Genomic DNA, 18,136 nt, shown 5'->3' on the forward strand with positions numbered 1-18,136 from the left:
ACCCTCCCAGCTCTTCCTCCCTCCCCGCCTGACTCTGCAGAAACCCGCCCCAGTGGGACCCTCCCCTAGAGGCTCCCAGACACCGATCTGCCCTATTTTCTTCCTCTTCCTATTAGCACTTTCCCGTCAGTTCTCAGCCCCATCATCCCAACCTCTGCCGCATCCAGCATAACCCCAAACACACCTCTTCTTCTCTGGTGGCCGGGACTGGCCACCTAGGAAGGAGGTCTCAGCTTTGTGTAGAAAACATCCTTATGACTATGGCTGACCTTTAATTCTAGCCCCAGAACCTCTTAAGTAAAAGGAGTCAGGTAAAGGAGGGGCCAGGTCAGTGCAGCCGATATTTGCAGGTCAAAGGAGGAGGCGGGGTGGCCAGCCACTTGGGGCCTCACAACTGAATTATAGTATACAGGAGGATGTGTGGAGGTTATGTAAAAATACCACATGATTTTGTACAAGGGACTTGAGCATCTGTGGACTTTGGTACCCGTGGGGGTCCTGGAACCAATCCCCTGCAAATACCAAGGTACAACTCTGTAAAAATGTGTTTGGTCTTCATCTCAGTTCCTCACACAGAACTCCTAAAACCCTTAGAGTTTTCTGGGTAACAGGAGTGTCTTTTGTTATTCATAATAAGCCCCTTAGGACTATCCTTGGGTTTATGCTAACGAGGTGACACAGGGTGGACCCTTAGATAATTTCAGGCTGGAGGCTGGTCCCAGAAAGACTAAACATGGAATTAGACTTTGGAAGATTGGGACTTTCAGCCACCCACTCCCATTCCCTACTCCCAGACCTCCAGGTACAAGAGATGGCCTGGGGTCCGGGCTATATAGACTCTTGAAAAATGAAATTCAAGGAGCTTTGGGATTGGTGGTCCACATGCCAGGAGGGTGTCGTGCCCTGACTCCACAGAGACAGAGTCTCCTGCACTTGGGACCCCACTGGGCCTTGCCCTGTGTACCTCTTCATCAGGCTGTTTTTGTCCTTTACAAGAAATGAATAGTAAGTATAGTGCTTTTCTGAGTTCTGTGAATTGTTCTAGTGAATTATGAAAACTGAGAGGTTGTTGCAGAAACCCCTCAATTTTCTGTTTGAGACAGGGTCTCCCTCTGTCACTCAGGCTGGAGTGCAGTGGTGCAATCATAGGTCAATGCAGCCTTGAACTCCTGGACACAAGTGATCCTCAGTTCTCAGCCCCATCATCCCAGCCTCTGCCGCAGCCAGCATAACTCCAGCATAACTGGGACTACATGTGTGTGCCAGCATGCCTGGCTACTTTTTTATTTTTATTTTTTTGTAGAGATGGGATCTCTCTTTATTCCCCAGGTCGGTCTGGAACTCCTGGCTTCAAGTGATCCTCCCACCTCAGCCTCCCAAAGTGCTGGGACTACAGGCATGAGCCACCTTGCCTAGCCAGAACCCCCAAATTTGTAGTTGACTAGGCAGAAGTGGGGGTCACTACCTCACTTGTAGCTGGCATCTGAAGGGGGGCACTCTTGTGGGACTGAGGCCTTCCCCTGTGAGATCTGTGCTAACTCTGGAAGTTCGTGGCAGAATCTTGTTTGAATTGTTGGATGCCCAGCGGGTGTCAGAGAATTGGCTGGTGTCAGGAAAAAGGGCACATTTCATGTCAGAAGTAGTGTCAGAAAATACCAAGCAGGCCCCAACTTTAGCTGATTGGATCCATGCCTCCTGAGGTGAATCTGATGGAGAATCTGATGGAGCAGATTCAAAAGAATCTGATGCAGCAGGCTGGGGCCAATGTGCGGCTTTCAACGAGCCCTGTCCCTTCCAGGCGGAACAGATACTGCTTCAGGGGGTTCCTGCTGCTGGGTGGGCCTAGCATTAGAAGAGAAGGCATGAGGCAACCCAGTGGACAGTGCCATGGAGCTGTGCAAGCCTGATGTCCCTGTCCCCACCACAGGGGTAACCAGCTAAACAGAACCAATATTCCCATGGCTGGTCAAGGAACCCCTCTAAAAGTCAGTGTTGGGGTTACCAGCAGATTCTTGTTCTTTGGTTGCCTCTTGTCTCCATTACTTCAAATGGGCGCAATCGTTTTGAAATAAATCACATTCTCTTTCACTTTGGGAAGTCTAATTACATATTACACCATTATAGCAACTCTTAAACAAAGTCACAATCGTTCAAATGACTTGTTCCATCCGTGTTGTGTTGTTTCTTTGCTACTTTCACCCTCCGTTCCCATGTCCCATTCTCATGTCTTCTGCACAGATCCTGGGGTCAGCCTCTCATAGGTCCCCAGCTGCACTAACAACACTGCAGACCAACCACAATGGTGGAGAAGCCACACGGAACTTGCCTCCTCTGGGGCCGGGCCAGGAGAACAGCTTCAGCCCAGGAGGAGCCTGTGCCATGTGTGGCTGATGTCAACCCGGCAAGCAAGTCGCCCCGTGGGCAAGGCATCTGCAGGCAGGAAGGGAGCGGTTGCCCACACCCAGTTCATGATGGTGTGTGTGTGTGTGTGTGTGTGTGTGTGTATTTTGAACTGCGCACTATAGGGGCCCAATGTGTAGAGTGCAGAAGTACCATCTGCTGCCTTTTACCTCCTGTTTGATGAAAATTGACCTTAGAGGGGAGGGCACAGCAGGAATGAAGGGTGAAGGCATCCATTTCTGGACTATCAACAGCTCTGCCTGAAACCCCAGTGGTGTCTGCCAAACTCCTTGTCCACCACATGGAATGGGATGGGAGCTGCTGGAGGTGCCTCCCCAGAGGCCCATCAGACAGCCAGGGGTGGTGGCTGAAAAGAAATGGCTTGTCTTGGTTTATGCTTCCCCATACACAGGAAAGGCCCAGGCTGGACCTACTCAGATCCTATTTCCTCCTGGGGCCTTAGAGTTGAGGGAACCTCGAAGGCAGAACTCTATGGATCCCTTGCCCAGCTGGAAGGTCAGAGTCTGGGCCAGGAGAGGGGCATAGTTCTTCCCTGACCTCCCCACCCACCCTCTGGGCCCTAGCTCTTATATTTCCCACAGGAACTCCATCTACCAGCAGGCGAGAAAAACCAGGGGGTTGCTATGTCTTCACTGAGAGGCTCTCTGTTCTCTGGCCAGACAAAAACAAACGGGCATTAATACCAGAACTGGCCAGGCGTGGTTGCTCATGCCTGTAATCCCAGCACTTTATGAGGCCGAGGCAGGTGGATCACTTGAGGCCAGGAGTTCGAGACCAGCCTGGCCAACATGATGAAACCCCTGTCTCTATTAAAAATACAAAAACTAGCAGGGTGTGGTGGCGGGTGCCTGTAATCCCAGCTACGTGGGAGGCTGAGGCAGGAGAATCGTTTGAACCCGGGAGGCAGAGGTTGCAGTGAGGCGAGAGTACGCCACTGCACTCCAGCCTGGGCGACAGAGGAAGACTCTGTCTCAAGAAAGACAGAAAGAGAGAAAGAGAGAAAGAGAGAGAGAGAGGGAGGGAGGGAGGGAGGGAAGGGGAGAGAGAGAGAGAGAGAAAGAAAGAAAGAAAGAAAGGAAAGAAAGAAAGGAAGGAAGGAAGGAAGGAAGGAAGGAAGGAAGGAAGGAAGGAAGGAAGGAAGGAAGGGAAAGAAAGAAAGAGAGACAGAAAGAAAGAAAGAGAAAGAAAGAGAGAGACAGAAAGAAAGAAAGAAGGAAAGAAAGAAAGAAAGAAGGAAGGAAGGAAGGAAGGAAAGAAAGAAAGAAAGAAAGAAAGAAAGAAAAGAAAAGAAAAGAAAGAGAGAAAGAGTCTACCTGGCTCTAAAGCCAAACCAGAGAGGGCCAGAGCCAGGAGAGGGAGAGAGGCGGATTCCTTTTTTTTTTTTTTTTTTTTTTTCCAATCCAGGCCATTTTATTTAATAGTGGGGACAGCTTCTTGACATGATGTGAGCACTTGCATTCATCAGTACAAAGTGTATACCCCACAAAATATAGCAACAACAATTCATCACATTTACAGGCCTGAATGCAAACCACCATCTCACCTGGCTTTTATTCCATCCGTCTCCTAACTGTTGTCCCTGCCTCTCCTCTTACCCACTCTCAAGTCCTGTCACCACGATGCAAGCATAATGATCTTTACAAAAAAAATTAGGTGTACACACAAATATTACTTAGCTCTCTCAGCTGGGAGAGGCAATGACGTTCTAATAGCAACAGCCACATAGCACCCAGGTTTTGGTTTCTAACACCATTCTCCAAAAAAAAGAAACCAGGGCTCATTAGAGAAATGGCTGACTCTAGAACTGTGGCAGGAAATACACAAGCTGAGCCTGGAGCATCTTGTAGTACCAGAAAGTAAGGAGATGCTTTGTTACAAAAAAAAAAAAAAGTGATGGAAATATGTCAAATGACACAGGAACCAATGAAGGAGCTCCCAATGGCCAAAGCCAGAACAATTTGAGAAAAAACAAAAACAAAAACAAATAAAGTAGCATTGGATTATAACCCAAAGTGTAAAAGAAATATCCGTGAGTCCATACTGACGTAAATGAATGTCTGAGTAAGTAAATAAATAGATAAATCTCGGGCAGAAAATGTCCAAATGTTTTATGTAAATATTCCAGTCTGAGAAAAGTAGAGTGTAACTTCCTACTCTTTCAGTGTGAGCTCCATGTAGTGACTTCCTTCCAAAAAGTTCAGTGTAGGAAAGGGGAGAAAAGAGTAACTCTGGAGTCGATAAACTTGGCAAACACTACCGGAGCCTGGAGATCAAGGTCAACACCAACAGTAATGAATTCTATTGATGGCATGTACCCTTGATAGGATGTGATAAGAATTGCCCTTTATCTCCATGATCTTCCTCCTGAAACTCAGTACCCCAGTCTAATCATGAGAAAAACACCAGACAAATTTCATTTAAGGGGCAATCTACAAAGTACCTGACCAGTGGGCTCCTCAAAACCGTCAAGGTCATCAAAAACAAGGAAAGTCTGAGAAAATGTCACAGCCAAGGGGACCCCAAGGAGACATGATGACTAAATATAACGTGGTATTCTGGATGGGATCCTAGAAGAGAAAAAGGCTGTTAGGGGAAAACCAAGGAAATCTGAATAAAGTATGGACTTCAGTTAAACATTGGTTCATTAATTGTGACAAATGTACCATACTAATATAAGGTGTTAACAATAAAGGAAATGGGAAAGGGTGGGTATATGGAAACTATATTGTCTTCACAATTTTTCTGTAAAGCTAAAACTATTCTATAATGCAAAGTTTTTAAAAAAATTTTGGAGACAGGGTCTCACTCTATTGCCCAGGCTGGAGTACAGTGGTGTGATTGCAGCTCACTGCAGCCTTGACCTCCCAGGTTCAAGCAGTTCTCCCTCCTCAGCCTCTTGAGTTCCTGGGACTACAGGCACATGCCACCACACACAGCTAAGTTCTGTTTTGTTTTTCTGTTTTTGTTTGTTTGTCTATTTGTTTTGTTTTGTAGAGACAGGGTCTCCCTATGTCGCCCAGGCTGACCTCAAACTCCTGGGATCAAGAGATTCTCCTTGAGTTCTGTGTTCTGTGAACACAGGCATGAGCCACTGAGCCCAGCCTAAAAAGGTATTTTTTAAAAGATATTAGGGGTGGCTGGGTGTGGCAACTCACACCTGTAATCCCAGCACTTTGGGAAGCTGAGGCAGGAGGATCACCTGAGCTCAGGAGTTTGAAACCAGCCTGGGCAGCATAGCAAGACCTCATCTCTACTAAAATTAAAAAAAAAAAAATTAGCTGGGCATGGTGGCACTCACCTGAGGTTCTAGGTACTCAGCCAGCTGAGGCTGGAGGATCCCTTGAACCCAGGAGTTCAAGGCTGCAGTGAGCTATGGTGGTGTCACTATACTCCAATCTGGGTGGCAAAGGGAGGCCCTGTTTCAAAAAAAAAATTGAAATTACCATCCTGGATAACATGGTGAAACCCCGTCTCTACTAAAAATATAAAAAATTAGCCAGGCGTGGTGGTGGGCCCCTGTAGTCCCAGCTACTTGGCAGTCCGAGGTAGGAGAATGGTGTGAATCCGGGAAGCGGAGCTTGCAGTGAGCCGAGATCATGCCACTGCACTCCAAACTGGGAGAGAGAGCGATTTGTCTTAAAAAATAAATAAATAAAATAAAAAATTCAAAATTAAAATGAGACATAAGGTAGTAATTATGGACTCTCAGAAGACCAGAGTCAAGCTTTGGAGCCTATGCTGGCAGGAGGAATGCTCCAAGAACACTGACCTGGTTCTGGGAATGACAGCACTAAATCTAGTCTGAGCTCTGAAAAACCACCAGGACAAATCAAAGGTCTCGCATGGTTGAATCCGACTGGTGGTCCCTGGGTCACATGACTGCACTTTAAAAATAAATATATACACAAATAAATAAATAAATAAATATTAAATAAAATTCAAACAGGGTCTTGCTCTGTAGCCCAGGCTAGAGTGCAGTGGTGTGATCATGGCTCATTGCAGCCTCAACCTCTTGAGCCCAAGCAATTCTCCCACCTCAGCCTCCCAAGAGCTAGGATTACAAGTCTGCGCTACCATACCCAGCTAATTTTTTTGGTATTTTTTGTGGAGACGGGGTCCCACTGGGTTGACCAAGCTGGTTTTCAACTCCTGGCATCAAGTGATCCTCCTGTCTTGGCCTCCCAAAGGGCCTCCCAAAGCATCTAACCTCGTGCCTGCACTTTTCTGCAAGTAAGGTTGTAAGTGTTAGTTCTGCCTCTAACTTGAGAAGGTCAATTCAAAATACAGGAAGATACCTAAAACAAGAAGCTGCTCAGGATAAAAGAAGAACCACAAAAGTGTGACAAATGTTTTCCAGTGACATAGTTCTATTGCATGTCTGTAGATCTTGTTATACCTGGAAGCACTTAAGCTTTCAAATGTAACAAATCATTTGTCACGCTTCTTCAACACTAAGTAAAAAACAGAACAATTGGGATCATGTCACTCATCTGCCTAAAACACTTCAGTGGTTCCTCCTTGTCCTTCAAATAAAATCCAAAACCCCTCCTTTGGCTTTGAAGGCCCCTGAAGAGCTGCCTGCCCGCTGCTTCACCCCACACCACACTCCAGCTAGACTGGACTTCTCTTGCTGCCTCAGGCCTGTCACACTCCTCTGCATTTTCTGTTTCCTCTCTCTTTCCTCGTCTGTGCCCCCATCCCACTTACTGCCTAAATTCTGCTCATCTCTCAAGGCCCAGCTTATGTGCCTTTTCCTCATGAAGCCTTAGGAAATCCTTTCACTTTAGGCTCCCATAGAACAATAAAAATTTCCTTGTTGAAAACACACTGAGTTTATCATAAATTGGGTAGCCTGTGTTTTCTCCCCAAAAAACAAAGATTCATTCTAAAACCTAAAAAAAAGAAGGAAGTTGCCCTGGGACAGATAGGAGGGGAGGCTCTTGGAGGTCTGGGGTGTGAACAGAGAGGTAGAGAGAAAGGAGGGCCTGAAATCTCTGAAGGAGGCAATGCATTGCCCTGCTGGGGGCTGCCCGGAGCCCTGGCCAGGTGGGGTCACCAAGGGAGCCAGTGGCAGTCCCCATACCCAGGGCCCAGCCCCAACCAGGGTGACAATGCCAGGAATAATGCCAATAATCCCAGAAGCCAGGGTGCTTTGTAAGAAAAAGGGAAAGTGCGGCTGGGCGCGGTGGCTCACGCCTGTCATCCCAGCACTTTGGGAGGCCGAGGCGGGCGGATCACAAGGTCAGGAGATCGAGACCACGGTGAAACCCCATCTCTACTAAAATACAAAAAATTAGCCGGGCGCAGTGGCGGGCGCCTGTAGTCCCAGCTACTCAGGAGGCTGAGGCAGGAGAATGCCCTGAACCCGGGAGGCGGAGCTTGCAGTGAGCCGAGATCGCGCCACTGCACTCCAGCCTGGGCGAGAGTGAGACTCCGTCTCAAAAAAAAAAAAAGAAAAAGGGAAAGTGCTAGACTACACACATGCACACACACACACGCACGCACACACACATGCACACACACACGTGCACACACACACACACCCCCCACCTAAATAATGGTTTATCTTCCAAAGCACTGGGAAAATTAAAGCAAAGAAAGCATAGCTCATACAATATGAGAAAAAGAGGAGAGAGAGAAAGAGAAAGTGAGACAGAAGGACAAAGAAAGAGAAAATGAAGTAATTATAGATAGATCAATAGAGCATGAAAACAGAAAAATAAAATATTATAGTACATGTCCACAAGCATTAGGACTAGTTGGTCAGTAGGGGTGAATCAAGTATTTTTTTCTTTTTCTTTTATATTCAAGCACAAAAGGATAAATTTTTCAAGAGTATTTTATTGCGACATTGAAAGAGGGCATGTCAAACCTTGTCAACCTGCCAAATCAGAAAAAACAAAAAAAAGAAAACCAATGAACAAAAAAAAACTTATGGAATACAATAAATACCCAAATTGACTGAGAAAAAGTTCTCACCTGTCCCTGGCTCCCAACTTTTCACCTGACAATGGAAAAATCCCCAGAATTTCACAAGAAATACTGTGGGGTCCATGACCCGAGGAGCTGCCCAGGTATTGATAATGCCCCAAGACCCGCTAGAGACAGGACTACAACATTATCAATGGTGGGACTTCCTGGGCGAGACCGCACTGCCAGCCGAAGGGCAGGTGCCCATGTAGTGACCTCCCTGGAGAAGTAAGATGTGCATACAGTGGGGGAGGCAGCCAAGCTCACATGACAAAGCAAAGCAGCAGGTGTCCCAGCTTCCTCAAGGGAGGAAGCCAAGGCAATGCTGCACTTGCTGGGTCCAGGCTGCGGCACAGACTCCAGATAAAAACACATCCTCACTGACTCAGGCTCTTTCAGTTTCAAGAAAAAGCAACGGGCAGGGTCAGGAGCACAAGCCTCGTAAGGTCCCCATGCACAGAACCCAGGAGGATCAGAAGGGCTGGGAGGATCTGAGGCAGCACTGAGAACAGGAGCAACCGGAGCCCCTCAGCCTGCCCTCCAGGACCTCCATCGCAACTCCTCGAGCCATTCTCTTTTCTCTGACAGCTATAATCCTCTGCAGTCACTAATTTTTTTTTTTTTTTTTTTTTTTTTGAAACAGAGTCTTGCCCTATCACCCAGGCTGTAGTGCAGTGGTGGGATCTCTGCTCACTGCAACCTCCACCTCCCAGGTTCAAGTGATTCTCCTGCCTCGGTCTCCCAAGTAGCTGGAATTACAGGCACCCACCACCATGCCCGGCTAATTTTTGTATTTTTGGTAGAGATGGGGTTTCACCATGTTGGCCAGGCTGTCTCGAACTCCTGACCTCAGGTGACCCACCCACTTCGGCCTCCCAAAGTGCTGGGATTACAGGCGTGAGCCACCGACCCCGGCCTGCATTCATGTCTTTCCTCCGCCTTGTAGCTTCTGCTCATTGCTAGTTTCTTCCAGTGCCCTCTGACGGCCCCTCCAGCCTTTCTCTAACTCAGGGCCTTCCAGCTCAACTTCCTTCTGTTAACAGCCTCATCCCCTTGCTACTTCCTGGTTCAAATTCTTTCCCAGAGAAATGGTCTGATTTTCCCAGCTCATCTCTTTGCCAAAACCAACCAGAGATCCCCAACCAGCCTTGTTTTTGTCACCTCCCATTTTCTCCATTGGTGAGGGAGGGATCCCCTGCCCTAAATACGACAAGATGGCCAAAACATGACATTTGACACTGGGCAGGTGAGATTGACAGCAGTTTACTAGTGGGGAAAGATATCACAAGCCATGCAGGGCCACACGGGGTCACCCTCAGGAGCAGAGTGAACCAGCCAGGGCTGTGGGAGGCAGGCCTTGTAGTAACAAAATGATGAGGTGCCCCGGGTTCCTCAGGATGATGTGATTGGATTGGCTTTTTTGAATAGTTTATCAGGCTGGCAGAGAAGTGAAATCCATTAAGTAGAAAACTGGGTGGAGTGCAGCTGGTCCCAGACGATAGGAAACCAGCCAGGTGAGGACTGAGGGCAAGGGCATATCTGGTGAGAGGCAGGGAACTCAGGGTTAGGTCTTTGGAGCCCTGTGAGGCATAAAATGTCACAGCAGCACATGCTATTTCAGGTCTTACAATGCAAGCCTGTACCCTCAGCTCTGACCCATTTGCACCCAGAACAACACACTGCTGGTCACAGTCATTTAATGAAGCATCTTTTCCTGTGGACCCTAATGAGGACCTGTGCTCACTCTACTCTCCCCTCCTCTCTGTGGTGGCTGCTGCCTGGATTCCTGCTTTGGCCACTGGACTTGAGATTTGGAATTGATGCCTGTGGAACTGGGTCTCTGTGAAGAGTGGGAAACCTGCTGAAACTCATTCTTGGGAATCGAGCTAGAGACTAGAAGATTGTCCAGTGAACACCCAAGAAGAAAGACCACCAAGATCGTGACGTTGGAGACGTTGGAGACCTTGCTCTACTTTATTTTAATAAAAACTAGAAATAAGTACTAGTCACATTTTGTGGCATTTCCAGGGCTGAAACTTCCCTAGTCCTTGTTATTTTTGACTCCCCAGATGTTTCTTGATGATACTCTAGAACTTTATGTCCAGCAGAGGAGACTGCCTTTCCCACATATTCACCTGGACAACCAGGAATGAAAAAGTGCACGTGGAGTGGGGCCTTGACCCAGGCAGCATTTTATTCTGAGGAAGCTGGAAGGTGAATTCATGAAGGCACTGAAGGCTGCTTCCCATGCACAAGACACAGGAAGACAGGAAATGCAGAAGGAGGAGGAGGTGCCGGGGAGGTGAGGACAGAGGCTGGATGGACACTGGGCGGAAGGCAGGGCTGGGCACCCGGGTGTACTAAGGGAGTGGAAGGAGAAGGGAGTCTGGGTACTGGCCAAGTTCTGAAGGAGATACAAGTCCATGTGAGCCGCTGACTTGAACCAGAGAAGAAGAGGTTCAGGCTTTAGATGATGTGGATGAACAAGCCACTGAGGATATACCATGAGCAGGATCTCCAAGAACAGAGCTATTCCCACTGCAAACACAGCCAGCTGCTAGCTGCCAGCACAGCTAAGCAGACACGTGGAAATTCTAGAGGGTTTGGCCAAGAAAAGCCCTGAATGACAATATCAGCAGAATTGCTTGGTTGCTCTGAAATAACTTTGATGTGATGAAGCTGAGGCTTCTCTGAAGAAGTGGAAAACCCTAGGTGTTGTCCCGGATGACGGGTCTTAATCCTCCTTAGCAGGGCAATTGGAACTTCTAAATCCTCTCTACCCACCCCTCCCACTTTAACCTGAATTCTCCTTTCCATTCCAGCTGCCTCCATGGGGTCAGAGAATTTCCAGCCAAGACAGACAGATTCCAGAATGCCACTGTGGGACAATTTTGAAGCAAGGAAAATTAACGTGCAAAGTCATCCTGGACTCTGGGGGAGAAAGAGGCATTTCCTCATGTTTGACAAGCGTTGGAGTTCAAAGAGTGAGCTTGGGAGCCTGTTCTGTCATGGTTCTGACGGGACGTAGGGTCGCTTACAGATGAAAAGAAACGTTTGGTCACATTGGGCGTCATTCCAGGCCTGAAGCGAGGAAGCCCTTATATTGCCACAGTGTTCATTGTTCCCAGTATTGTTGGGCTCACCTGGGATCCAGAACCTACCAAGAGGGAGAAATAAAGGTTTACAAAGTGGAAAACCAAGAAGAACTTATTTCCAGTGAAGAAATGAGTTAATTCAACCCCAGCTTGAGTCCTAAGGAATGGCATAGTAAATGTCTGCACCCAAGCCTAAAAGGAAGGGGACTAGCGAGACTTAGACTTCTAAGCTTTCACTCATGCCCCAAGTCCAGGCAAAACCAACCCACCACTCTCAAGTCCCTACACAAACCCACTCTGTGAAGACCTAGACTCATGACAGGATTCCTGCTGAAGCTGGCCAGGTAGAAGGCCTTGCTACCAAAACCCAGAGGGCGTGGAGGGCCCAGATCCCACAGCCAGTTAGTGACAGGATTGCGCTAGATCTTGGTTGCAATGCTCCTGTCACCCTAGCACAGGGAAGAATCAGAAACCCTGCCTCATGGGGAACATCGCCCCCACTCCCTTCATGCCCTGGCCATGGCCGGGGAAAGTCAGGCTGGCAGAGAGGGCTCCTGGGACTTACTTCGCACTTTGGACCTTGTTGAATGGCGTGTCATCCACCCAGGACCAGTCCCCTTCTGTCCCTGCTTTAGTCAGGCCAATCCAGTAGGTGAGTCCCCCCGCCGTTTTATACAGAAACTCCTGTAGGAAAGACAGGATAAGCAGAGGTGCGGTCACACTCAGAGCTTGATCACCTGTCTCCGGGTGTTCTTCACCTGTGCTCAGTGACAGCCCTGACCCACAGATGCACTGCACACACTGGCCTCTCAAGCCTCTTCCTGCCCTTACCCAGAACCCAGATTTCATCTTCCAGATTATGATGTGTCCCTGCCCTGCAGCTAACAGGCTCAGGACTTAAGCATTTCTGCCACTCAGGAAGCAGGTGCTGAAGCACAGGAAGGCCTCAGCTGAACTCCAGAGCATGGACCACGAGAGAATGGTTCATATGACAACACCTGAATCCACATACGGCACTGTGCTGAGTCCTCCATATGCATTCACTCCTTTCCTCTGAGGCAGGTGCCATCACCATGCATGTTTCATCAAGTGAGGGCCAGTGAAGTTTGCCCAGTGAAGTTGGGTATTCCACCCAAGCTGCTAGGACTAGTTAGATGGCGAGGTTAGGGCTCTAGAACTACTCCAAAGCCCAGGCTCTGACCTGAGCTGCTATCCCACCGCCCAGATGAAAAGGGCCTGCCCAATTTCTGCCTCACCAGGCAGGAGACTTCTTGAGTCATGTGGAATCATTAACGCTGTTCACAAATATTTCTTTTTTTCTGGGCACATGGAAAGTAGCTCCTCTCTGCCCTGTTCCAGGAGTACTGGAATCCAGGATCCTCCCAATCCAGGAGTACTGCATAACTTACTTAACTTACTTAACATAACTTAAGCCAGTGAAATGTAAGCAAAAATGAGGTATGTTAAATCGGGGCAGAAGCTTTGCACAATACGTCAAGTTCCCTTTTCCTGCCCCAGCAATTGTGGAAACATGTTCAGATGAAGACTCCTTCGGCCTGGGTCCTTGAGTAGCGACTGTGAGCACAGCCCCCTTGCTGGCCCTTATTAGACATGGTATCGAGAACTAATCCTTCTTCATTAGGTCATCAATATTTGGGGATTTTTGTTTGCACAGTATAATCTTGCCCATCCTCCCGGGCCCAGTGCTCATACGCCCCCTTGCCAGAGCCCACAGGCACAACACTCACCTGCTCACTCTCTGAGGTCACTGAGGTCAGGTGTGAATTCCTAGACACACAGAACTGCTGGGCACTATACCAGGTCTTTGTGATGAGAGAAAAGTAATAGAAGTTCCCCTTGAAGTACCTCCAGCCTTGAGAAACCACCTGTAGAATGTCATCTAGAGAACAAGAGGTAAAAGTGAACGCTGGTATTCTTGATTTCTTGGGGTGCTGGCTTGGTGGGGGCACTTGAATGAGGTCTCAGAGACAGCAGCAAATGGAGCTGTGCTCTGGTGTCCTTGGGTCCTTGTGTAGGGGATTTGGGACACTCTTTCAAATCCTGAAAGTCAGACAGAGACTAATAGAGTCTCTGGGACTGGAGAGGTTAGAATGCAAGAGGATGGACAAAGAGTGTCTTTCCCATGAGGGGAAGCAACCCTCCATCAGCCATGACAAGTGGCTGAGCCCCTGGACTCTAGAAAGGAACTTGATGAGAAATGACTAGGTATGGGCTGGGGTGGACATCGCCTAATGCTTTTACATTCTGCACTTTGGTGTGGGAACTCTAGCTGGACCCTGGTCTCTTTTCTCCTAACCGCGCCTAAGTCCTTCCCAACCTCAAGCCCTCCCTCCTTAACTTCCTAGTCCATGGCTGCCCCTCTCTTCCCCCCGGCCTCCTCCCTAACCCACCAGCCCAGTGACCTCAGGTCTGGGACAGGTAAGATCCCATGGGCCGCTGGTCAGCTTCAGTGTAATTTTCTGAGTCACTTACCTTGTCGTTTGAGCAACTTGCTCATATTGTCCAAGCTGCCCTGGAGTGCCCGGATCTTTGCATTTAAAGCACTGGCTTTCTCCAAATCACTTTTTAACTCTGGGATTTGGGCATTTAAGGTACCGACTTCTTCCCAACTTCTTGTTAAGATCTGGATCTGTGCGTTGGCCTTCTCCACACTGGTTTTTAACTTCAGGAACTGAGAACGCACATAACCCAGGCTCACATTCACCGTCTGGATCTGAACGCCAGCTGCCTCCATGCCATCACTATTCTTTTTAATTTCAGAATCCAGGGTGCTGATGTTGTCCACACGACCTTTCAGCAACTGGACATTGGTCTTTACATCTGATATGTTGCCCATAAACCGGGGATCTGGGATTGAGAAAGGCAGGAGGTCAGCTGAGGGGAGCCCCAGGGACCGGAGTGGGAGTGTTGTCAGGTTGATCAAAGGAAGGGAAGGGAAGGAACAGGCTGAAGCTTCCCAAAGAACCAGGACAGTCCAATGGGCCACCCCAACCCTCCAATCATTTATTAACATACAACAAACGTGCAATGGGCACCTACCATGTGCCAGGAACACAGGTGGATACAGACAATGGGGAGACTGATGAAACACAGGCTCTCTGTGAGAAAATTTCACAGGCAAGCAGAAGCAGGAGTTAGAAACCAGTCCTGAATTTTCTCTGAGTGTTCATGGAACATTTGATAAAGGGGTGCCCTCCATGAGCCCTGTCACTCTCCCCAGAACTTGATTCCCCCTGGACCCCACCCCTTGGTTGCCATCCCTCTGCTTTCAGAAACCCCTGCAGTGGCTGTCTGCTAGGACAGCACCACTCCCTCACATCTGTCCACGGGCCCCTCTGTGACCATGGGAAGAGCCAGCCACTAATCTGGAAGTGGCTTCTTCTCCAGAGAACATGGAAAAGGAGATTACAAAACTGTGTCTCCCCTTCCCTTGCCCTACCCACTTTCACATTCTGCTCAGGTCCCAGGCCTGGGTACCAGAGAGAGGATCAAAGATAAACCAAGAGGCTCAAAGGCGAGCCCTGAGGAAAATGCCATGTTAGAGGCCAGGGGTCTAGGATGGGGGAAGGGGGACTCTGCTCAGAGCCTACAAGTCTAAGACCAAGTATGTCCCGAGGCCACAGAGGGAGAAAACAAAATCCAACAGCTTCTTGGGTCCCCTTCCTCTGCTTCCTGGAGCCATGGCAGGAGGAAGAAGGCTCTGCCAGCAGCAAAGGCCATGAAGCCTGACAGAGCCAAAAGAGGAAGAAAGATAAACCCCGCAACACCAAATGAGTAGGAAGGCTCCCTAGACATGATTTTTGCAGGGACAGGAGAATGAAGAGAGCACGAACGGGTCCTGTTGAGGGGACTGAGTCATGGAGATCTGTTGGCTCGTTGGTCAGGCTCTCCATCTGGTGAGTTGGGGCCAATGACATATGAGGCTTAGTCCTTCACAGGGTCAGGAGACATTGCACTGTCAGGGACTGTCCACAAGGCTCCAAATCCAAGGAGCAGAGCTCAGATTGGTGGGGGATGGAGGGGAAGAAAATAGCACAGCATGAAAAACTAGATAAATGTTTCCTGAGGACAAAAGAATGTATCCTTGAGCACCAATGTGCAAATGCTGATCCCAATAATCTCCGAGAAATTGGGAGGGAAAGAGCATCAGCTCACCATACTGGGGGTGGCACACCCTGTTACTGCACATGGAAAGAGGAGAAAGGAGACAAATGAAAAAGTCAGAGGCAGGAGAAACCTGGAGAGCAGGGAAGTGGTCTGAATCTGGAGGGAGCCAGCTGGCCACAGAGAGGGGCTAAGCCCAGACGATGAAACGTGAGGACTTACAAAGGACGGCCTGCAGCAGGACGGAGGCGACCAGGACCAGCGTCAGGCAGATTAATGCAGCACGGACTGTGGGTGTTTTCCCTGGGAACAGAGATGGACCAGACTTGGGAGGAGGCTCTGTTGGAAGAAGAAGAAAATGTGTGTTGAAGGAGCAGCAAAGGGCAGGTTTGCACACAGAACACGGAGCAGGTTCTCAGCAGTGACTGTCGCTTGCCTCGGGGCCAGAGGGAGATGTTCTGTTTGTCCACAGTGAAGTGTGCATCAGGGGCCTCCCTCTCCGCCGTCATCCTGAGTATTCACCCTTACCCTGGAAGCACAGGCGCTTCTGGCTGCCTGTCTCTCCAAGAGCTCTTATCTAGAGGAAACAGGAAGTCAGTCCCACACCAGGTCACCATATCATCCCAACTTCCCTATTCCTGACTAGATACCTTGTCTGGCTCACTCCCCTCATCAGAAGTCTGAGCTTTCAGAAAGAGGCCATTTGTTGTCTTCTCTGGGGGTCTGTTACATAGATACATTAACCATCTTGTCCCAAAGCTATCCCATTTCTCTTGTAAGATTGTCTTCATCCATCCACCCATCCATTCACCCCACAAATACAGACTGAGTGCCTTCTAGGTACTGATGCTCTACCAGGCATAGGGCCACAGTGATGAATAACTCACAATCCTTGCACCAAGCAGTTCACAGTCTAGTAGGAAAGACAGACATGAGCAAATAAATTGCAAGGTGATGAGCACAAGAGACAAATACGCCCAGTTGAAAGAAGCATATGAAATGAAATAATGGGAAAAAAAACTGCAGTAGAAAGATAAACATATGCCAAAGGATGGAGCTTAAGATAGCATGGAGTGCTTGGCAAACTGAAAATAGTTGCAATATTGCTGGAACGTAAAATATACATTCCAACAGGAAGGGGACTCACATGGGGTGGAAGAGGCACCTGGGGTCTGATTATGAAGATCCTTCTGATCATGTCAAGGAGCTTGACCTCTAGCTCATGGGTGACATGAGGCCAATTAAGGACTTCAGGCAGGAGAGAGACAAGGACAGGGACACTGTAGAAACATCACTCTGATTGTGGTGAGGAGCACAGACTGGTTGGGGGAAGCCTGGAAGCAGGGAGACCAAATAGGCAACCATTGCAATAGAATATTCTGCTTCCTGTTATTAGTGCATCTTGGCTGATACAATATCACTTTATAATATGTAACTTGGAGATTCAAAATGTAAACCTAAGACTTGAGTTCTCCTCCCTGCTTCCTGTAGCATGTGAGCTTTTCAAACAAAGTAGAGGTGCTCAGCAACGTCAGACTAGGAATCGTTCCGTTTCTCTCTCCTCTCTCTCTGTCCACAGCTTCCTCTCTCCTTCCTTGTAACCTTGAATAGAGAGTTCCATATGTGCAAGAAGCTCAGGGCACAGAGGAGCCTATTTGGAGCTCAGCGAAGGACTAAATTTTCTCCTGGGTAGCTTCTCATGCTTTGAAGAAGTCTGCCAAATCTGAGAAATCTGGCACATGGCAGACTCTATACAAATATTTCTTAGAATGTAGGAAACAGGAGAGGAAAGAGGGAGGGAAGGAAAGAAAAAAGAAGGAAGTTGGTCCAGATAATTGGAAGATGGGTGAATGGATGAATGAATGGGTGGAGGATGCATGGACGGATGGGTGAATGGTAAGTGACTGGGAGACTTGATAGCTAATCATGCCACTCTGATGTTTACACAGTCTGTGGCCTGGGATCTGCCTTCTAGAAGCTGCTGCTTCTTTCCGCTGTCTCCAGAAGTTCTCATTCATCTTCAAGGCAAAAGCATAAGGGGAAGTGTGATTTACTCTTTACTCAGGAATGAACAAAAGCTCTGGCCGCAGGACAAGAAAGCTGTCCTGGGCCTGCTGAGGCTGAGCCAGTAGAGCTGGATGACAGGCTGTATCAGGCACCAGGGTTAGAGGTTAAGCTAGCAGGGCCAAGGAAATATCTACCTATGCTTTCGGGGGCTCCTGCTGCCTTTGGTACTTGGGAGGATGGTGGCTGCATGCTCAGCCCGTGCCCGTGTGCAGCTCATTGTAGTTACAGGCCCTTGATGCTCTCTCTCCAGTTAACCAGGCCTCAGGCTGGAGTCACTTCTCAGACTGGATGAGGGAACCCAGAGGGGAACCCACACTGGGAAGCTCTGGGAAGGAAGCTGGGTAACAAAGATGGTGTCTCATTTGTTCTGTCTCATTGCTTCCCTACCTGCTGTCTGCTCTAAATTTTGACGTTCGATAGTCCCAAACCTCAGGGTCTGGCTCCACCTCACTGCCTGC

The 18,136-nt window shown here is 48.6% G+C and overlaps 1 protein-coding gene across 1 annotated transcript; it reads right to left on the minus strand.

The window, feature by feature from the left end:
* Positions 1 to 10,557: 10,557 nt before the first annotated feature.
* Positions 10,558 to 16,167, minus strand: CD207 (CD207 molecule). Its single transcript, XM_017865656.1, has 6 exons — positions 16,048 to 16,167; positions 15,834 to 15,950; positions 13,980 to 14,354; positions 13,235 to 13,386; positions 12,052 to 12,170; positions 10,558 to 11,548 (listed from the first exon to the last, which is right to left on the minus strand). The coding sequence occupies exons 1-6, from the start codon at positions 16,118 to 16,120 to the stop codon at positions 11,398 to 11,400; spliced, it is 987 nt and encodes a 328-aa protein (XP_017721145.1). The 5' UTR covers positions 16,121 to 16,167; the 3' UTR covers positions 10,558 to 11,397.
* Positions 16,168 to 18,136: the final 1,969 nt, after the last annotated feature.

Source organism: Rhinopithecus bieti, unplaced genomic scaffold, assembly GCF_001698545.2.
Source record: "Rhinopithecus bieti isolate Rb0 unplaced genomic scaffold, ASM169854v2 scaffold_83366, whole genome shotgun sequence".
Classification (NCBI taxonomy): domain Eukaryota; kingdom Metazoa; phylum Chordata; class Mammalia; order Primates; family Cercopithecidae; genus Rhinopithecus; species Rhinopithecus bieti.